The sequence below is a fragment of the Lactuca serriola genome, chromosome 9 (assembly GCF_051521515.1).
Source record: "Lactuca serriola cultivar US96UC23 chromosome 9, Lser_US96UC23_V15, whole genome shotgun sequence".
In the NCBI taxonomy this organism is placed as follows: Eukaryota; Viridiplantae; Streptophyta; class Magnoliopsida; order Asterales; family Asteraceae; genus Lactuca; species Lactuca serriola.
This window is the reverse complement of record NC_136416.1, coordinates 25,752,067-25,759,183: the sequence shown is the minus strand read 5'-3', so window position 1 is coordinate 25,759,183 and position 7,117 is coordinate 25,752,067. Positions and strand designations below refer to the sequence as shown.

Below are 7,117 nucleotides of genomic sequence, written 5' to 3'. Positions count from 1 at the left end.
AAATCATCAATATATTACATATATACAATTCCGATCATGTAGTATCAAATAAAAAAATTAAAAAAATAAAAAAAAACGAAAAAAAATATATTTTTCCGTACAGTTCATACGAAACTGTAGGTGTACAAGTCGACAATGCACAATCTGTGCATTGCTCACTTGTACATACACCGTAGGTTTCATATGAAACCTACGGTTTTATTTTAATTTTTTCGATTTTTTTCAAAAAAAAAAAAAAAACTTAAACCATATATACAAAACCTACTTCTAATCACGAATACGGTAAAATTTTGATGAAAAATAGACAAACTTGATTGTTCTTCTAATGTTCCATTGAGAGAAAAAGTAGTCAAACCAACAAAATAATAGGAAAAAATGACATAATCTGAAAAATTTTACATTATATACTTTGGGCTAATGAGCTACGAAAAAGTAAACGGGTCCGTGAAACAGTAGTCCATTAGGGGAAAATAGTAGTCTTAGGGGAAAAGAGTAGTCAACTGTAGAAAATAGTAGTTAACCGTAGGTTGACTACTCTTTTGTGAGCTATTTTTGACGAAGTGGTTTTTTTTTTTTTTGCTATTTTTTGATGAGTAGTTAAGGATTTTTGCTAAATTTGTATTTTCCCTTTTTTTATATCCCCTAAACAATAATGTCATGGAGTTTAAAGTTAAAAATAAAAATAAAATTTTTATATCCCCTAAACAATAATGTCATGGAGTTTAAAGTTAAAAATAAAAAATAAAATAAAAATTGTGCTCCCAAGGTGATAAATTAATAAGCAAAAAAAAAATAATAATAAAAATAAAAAAATGAATGGGAATCAAAATTGATGCTCGTAGGATATGCTTCCCCACTAAACTAAAAACCCATTCCTTTAAGGTCATCAAACCCTCTCATCACTTCACTCTCTTCTTTCATGTCCAAAATGAGGCTCCGGTGGAGTTTAAAACCACCGGAAGCCATGGCGGCATATGGCAGCGGTGGTGGTGGTGAAGTGATGATCAAGTTTTCTGGTGGTCAATGAAGTTGTGAAACTATGTTGATCATTTGGGCAACTACACAATCTTTGGCATAAATGCAACCATAGTAAAACGGTGGTTTGATTTTGATCTTGCTTTCTATTACGGTACCTCTTTAATATTTATAAACTTTGGATTGTAAGTTGTAATTATCTTTAAGTAAACGAATGAATGTTGGAAAAAAAAAATTGATATTGTTTTTGTTATGATAAGTTGAAAAATCCCTATTTTGTTTTTGGTTTATTACTAGTTTTACGTGAATGGTCCATGAGAATTGAGAAACTAATAATCCTTACATTTAAATTCAACTCTTTATATCATATTTTTTTCATATATTAAGTATTATTAACATAATTATTTATATTCATATGTTGGTTGTGAGACTGGTTGATACAATGTTGATTATATTTTGTTTTACGGGAACACATTTCGGTTTTCGTCTATATATCGACGCCCAAACGAGCATGCACCGAAAAGGCGAAAATCCAGAAACCAGTTTTGTATACTATCTTTTATAAATTGAAAATTAAAGAAATAAATATAGGTTGATAATAAAATGCGTACAAAAGGAGTATTGTTTTCCTTTTTTCACATGATATACACTTATGCGGTCATGTTACACGGTCCTAATCAGTAACTAATAACTTTATTAAAAGTTTTATTTAATTTATAATTAACTAAATATTGAGTAAATAAAATAAAAAAGTAGATGAATAGGTTCATCTTGTCCATCTCCTTTTCGGGCTACTCATCAGTGGCCAAATCAAATTTGTGAATGATTATCCATTTTTTTTTCTTTTGAGATGATTTTCCAATACACAGGTCGTAAATCTTAGTAGTGAGCTTAATATAAAGTTAAAGTGAAGTATACTATATAGTAGTTGGCCAAACAGCCACAAGGACAAATTCAAGTCTACAAGACTACAACTCGGCTATGGCGCTAAATTATCCCGTAGTATATTGGCGACCCCCTTCTTAGAGAGAAATATCATGGTACATTTGGTTGTGGAAAATTGGTTTTATTTTTTAAAAAAATGTTTTCAGAAAATAGAGTTGAATTTTCATTTTCATTTTTCAATGAAAGTTTAGAAAACGCGTTTGGTTGGAACCGATATAGTTTTCATTTTTCATCTTAAAATTTTTGAAAAGTGTAAAAATCATTTTTCTAATTTGCAAACAATTTGGAAAAATGAAATTTTTTATTTTCCTAGAAAACTAAACAAACAAAACGTGTTTTCAAAAAAAAAATCTATGAAAATTTTTCAGTTTTTTAAAAAAAATTCCAAGAAAAAATGAAATTTTAAAAGCGCTTTAGGTTTTTTAGTTTTCCAAAGTTTCTAAGAAAATGATAATTTTCAGTTTTCCAAATTGTATGTAAATAAGAAAAGTGATGTTTACAGTTTTTTAAATTTCTAAGATGAAAAATAAAAACACTACCGATTCCAACCAAACGCGTTTTCTAAAATTTTCATTAAAAATCAAAAATGAAAACTCAATTCTATTTTCTTAAAACATTTTTTTTTTAAATAAAAACAGTTTTCCACAACCAAATGTAACCTAAGGTTTTTGCACAAATACGTTGTGCAATTTATTTTTTTCGCAGATGATATCTACAGGAAAAAAAAATCAGCTTGTGGTTTTGTTGATTTTGCACATGACTAGACTTTTTGCTAATGCCTTGTGCGGAAAGGGCAGCGTATGTAGGTGATTTGGCAAAATTTATCTTATTTATAAGAAATTGTCAGCAAAACTAGCTAGTAGCTAAAAACTTGTAGTTAGTAATTGTAACTTTTATTTGTTATATAAATATTTGATAAAAATATTCAAAATTTTTGAAATGTTTAAAATGATAAAAGTTACTCTTATTAAGGGTAATTTTGAAATTGCTTAAAGCTTAAACGATGTATGAATTAGTTTTTCGGTTAAATGATTTTTACTCAAATTAAAAAGCTACAAAATTAAGTTTTTTGTTAATAACTAGAAGCTGACAAAAGCCTCTTGCTGTTGATTTTAATTTAAGGTGGTATTTGTTTTTTTTTTCAAAAGTTCTTAACCTCTTATGTCTGCGTCATGCAGACAGCGTGCAGACATTGTACTCGCAGACTGTTTGTTTTTTAGAAGACCGCAACCCTAAAAAAGTATGTTCGTCGTCTTCTTGACGAAGATATGGACCTATGTCTTCTAACATCTTCTAGCATTTTTTTACCTCTTCCACAATATGTATTTAACTTTTAAAAAATAAAATATTTTTTTTGTAATTATTAGTGTCTTTTTCATTTTTATACTTTTTTCCTCCTCTTTTTTTATGTATTTATTTGTTAATTTGTTTATTGATTTTATATGGTAATTGTGTATTAACCAAAATGTTTATGTTGTTGATTATGTACATGTTTTTCTATTCAAATAATATATTTATCCAAATAATTTTGAAATAGTTTTATAGATATTTTTATTTTTGTGCATTGTAAGTAAATTTGGTAACCTTTTTTATGTTATTTAGAATGGAAAAATATCATCGATTAACTAGTTCATATATATAATATAAAAAATCTTAATGAAGTTTTATTTTTCGGTTATTATAATTTATACTACATTAATAACTAAGTTCATTTAATTTTTTGATTATTAAATCCCAACATAGCTTTAGCCCTTCGAATCATCACATCGTCAAATTTTTATCAGTTTCAGTTTATTGTTTTTGATTTGATGCATTTTTATCAAATCTTTTTATCGATTCGGTTTTTACTCACCCCAAACTATATTTGTAAGTTAGTTGTATGCTTCATTTAGTTGCTTAAGTTACACATGATGAAAATTTTAGTTTTTTTGTAATATTTTTATATCTAAATCTCAGTTTATTTTAACAGACGTTAAAAAACAAACAGTTTTGTTTGTTTTTCATGCAAACTACAAACATTTGATCAACTTCTACCACAAAGGTTTGCAAATATGATTCACAGCAGACATTTTATCTCCGAGAAAACACACAACACCAAACTAAAACTAGAAAGTATTATAGATTTAGAAGTCGGAAAGAATCCTCATGTTACCTTCTTTCTGTTAGCCGGTAATAGCAATATAATAATTTTTTTGACCAGCAAAAATACTTTCAATTGTTTTTATCGTTGCCTAATTGACTAATGTCAATACTTCAAATACACATTATGTTAATTGATTTATGTATGTATAATAAAAAGCTTAACTTATGTTTTTTTTAAAATAAATTGAAAAATTCAAGTTTACCGCATAATATAATAAAAGACCATGACTAAAAGAAATGTCTTATAACATTAAAAATTAAAAATGAGAAATACTTGATCCAAAAGAGAGGTAGGTAAATGTAATGCCAGAAAATTTAAAAACCTAAAATATGGAAAATGTCCAACATGACATCGTCAACTCCAACCCAAAACCATGATCTCGCCTTAACAAAAATCCAATCTCGAAAAACACAAACACAAATTTCTTTCAAAGACTTCTTCTACCCTAAATTACGCATTTGCCCGTCCCAAAATCTCAAACATTTAGTAGAAGAAACCAAGCACTTTACCACCAACATTCTTCCTCCTTGCTTCTTCATGGTCCATAATTCCAGCAGATGTAGTCAAAACAATGTACCCAAACTGCACAGTTTTAACATTTCTTATTTATTTACTAATTCAAAGAAAAAATAATTATATAACTGATTGCCATTGTATATTGACATGACCATATTACAAAAGTGGCCCTCGAAAAAAGGTGAGAGATGATTTTGTCATTTGTGTAAAATGACAAAAATGCCCTTGAAAAAATAAAATCTAACCTGTCTTGAAGGAAGAAGTCTAGCAGTCCATGGCTCAATTTCTTTGACACCAACATCAAATCGGGGACTGATGACCCCACATTTGTTCAAGCGACCATTGAGTTCAACCACAATCTTTCCTGATCTATGGTCATCAACATACTCAAACTCACCGATATAACCTGCAAGGTTTTAAGGGTAAAAATGTCATTTGCAAATAAGATGATTGGAATTGTTGAAAGAAAAAGGGAGATAAGAGCAAACCATGCTTTTGCATAACCATAAGGAACTTGATGATAACTTTTGAAGAAGGCCTGATCATGACCTGTCTCTTCCCCCTTTTCTCAGCATTGTACATGCTCTTGAGAGCATCATTCAACACGCTAACTCTCACCATCCTCACAAAATCAAGATGCTGCAAGAATGGAACACCAACAATACATAATTATATAAACAAAAGCAATAATATCTGCAACTTATTGTGATCTTATAAGCAGAACAAAGCTAATTTCATCTTAGTAATATGATGTATACAAACAAATTCCAGAAAAAAATCAAGTCAACAGCAGAAAAGTCTATTATTTAATCAGAAACTAGTCTTCTTAGGGCAAAGATAAGTAAAAAAAAAATAGTTTGTTAACATGTATCACAGATAATAATACATCATTTCTGAAGGTTTTCATAAAATTTTGAGGTACTACATCGACAGCGAAAATTCAGACCTTTGAAATCAGCTCGCATAAAACTAACACTCGGCGTATGATATTAGCAAATATTTTTTTCCTGTACAAAAAATGAGCTGTATATATACATTGCGATGAGATCAAACTATCGTATTACTATAACCAGACATGAATTGGAGATCTAATTATGTTGAAACTATAAACAGACACTACGATCAGATCAAACAATATTCAACATAAACGAATCAATACACGATCCAATCGAAAAAAAATCGTTTCGAAAACCTCCAACACGGATTCTAATCAGAATATAACACTGTCTAGAGAAAAATCAAATGATTAGACAATCAAACGACAGATAACCACAGTTATGATCTACTTTTGAGGGTGTTCTTGCGAATGCTTATCGGATAAAGTGAAAATCAGGGTTACCTCGGAGCGAAGAACGGCCGCCGCGACTGCTGAGAGAGGAAGGGATACAGAGACTGAGAAATAAGTTAGGGTTTCGGGTTTTATAGAAAATTCATAAGTTACTAAATGAGCCCCTCCTCTCTTACTAGTTTCTAAAATTTACTCTTATATATATTTTAGATCAAATACAAAATGCCCCCTCAATTTTCAGATTTAGACCAACAATCATGGCACGAGAAAATAAAATTATCTTTAATAAATAATTTTTTTTTTTTTTGTCATTTATCACACACTCATTTAATTTGTAAATTTTTATGGTTATTTTGAATTATTATTTTTTCACATGTCATTTTATCAAATTTTCTATTTTATTAAATTTCACATAATATTTTAATGTAATAATTATAATAAATGAATATCAATTTCATTAATAAACTTAATTTTTAATTTCAAAATTCTCAAAATTAAAGTTCATTAATTTAAATTATTTGTTTAAATTTAAATAATAAAAAATATTTTCATTATAATAATTCACTATTTTTTATTTTCTTATAAATTCAAAGTTCTCAAATATTTTGATCTTTCCATTTAACTTTTTTTGTAAATTAAGACATATAATATATGGGTCTCACAACTAGTGGTCAATATAAACATAAATGCTTTGACTTTGAAAAAGTTATTACATAAATTTTAGCTTATATTCTCAAAATTGTTTTATGAAACATTAACTAATACAAAAAATACTTGACCCTTTCAAACTGATAGATATCCTGAAATAACAACAAGCTTGTTCAATGTTCACTATGAGTTATCATTATTTTTTAATAAATGGCTTATAGCCTAGCGGTATCAAATATTGTCTTTTCTCTTAGATAATTTCACTTTTTTATTTTTTAATAAAGAAGAAAGTGTTACATAGACGTATTGGATAAACGAGCAACAAGTTGTGTCGCAACCCCTTCATGGATGGCAAAGCTAGTTCTTTTAAAAACAACATTTATAGATCTTTGAGTCATAACATTACTATGCATGACCCGTTGGACTCTATTGAGTAGCTCCACATCTTCTGGCGCAAGGAAACCGAAAGTATCAAATGCAAATGGTATAAACGTGTGTTGATTTTCCATGCAAGCTTTCTCATGTTTTGCCGCTTTGCTTGATGTAGCTTTTAAAGCAGTTTGCCCCACAGTGAAAACCCCACTCCCCAAGCCCACAATAGG

The 7,117-nt window shown here is 28.7% G+C and overlaps 1 protein-coding gene across 1 annotated transcript; it reads right to left on the bottom strand.

Moving 5' to 3' along the window:
- Nucleotides 1-4,291: 4,291 nt before the first annotated feature.
- LOC145072189 (small ribosomal subunit protein uS8) lies at nt 4,292-6,027 on the bottom strand. The gene is made up of 4 exons (XM_079018571.1): nt 5,919-6,027; nt 5,068-5,218; nt 4,825-4,985; nt 4,292-4,645 (listed from the first exon to the last, which is right to left on the bottom strand). The coding sequence occupies exons 2-4, from the start codon at nt 5,198-5,200 to the stop codon at nt 4,547-4,549; spliced, it is 393 nt and encodes a 130-aa protein (XP_078874697.1). The 5' UTR covers nt 5,201-5,218; nt 5,919-6,027; the 3' UTR covers nt 4,292-4,546.
- Between the last annotated feature and the right edge of the window lie 1,090 nt (nt 6,028-7,117).

Excerpts from the sequence above, each read along its gene's own strand:
- LOC145072189 (XM_079018571.1), bottom strand. The coding sequence starts at position 5,200 with ATGGTGAGAGTTAGCGTGTTGAATGATGCTCTCAAGAGCATGTACAAT. Across the intron at positions 4,986-5,067 it reads TATGGTTATGCAAAAGCATG|GTTATATCGGTGAGTTTGAG; the intron begins GTTTGCTCTTAT and ends AAAACCTTGCAG. Across the intron at positions 4,646-4,824 it reads GACTTCTTCCTTCAAGACAG|TTTGGGTACATTGTTTTGAC; the intron begins GTTAGATTTTAT and ends AAAACTGTGCAG.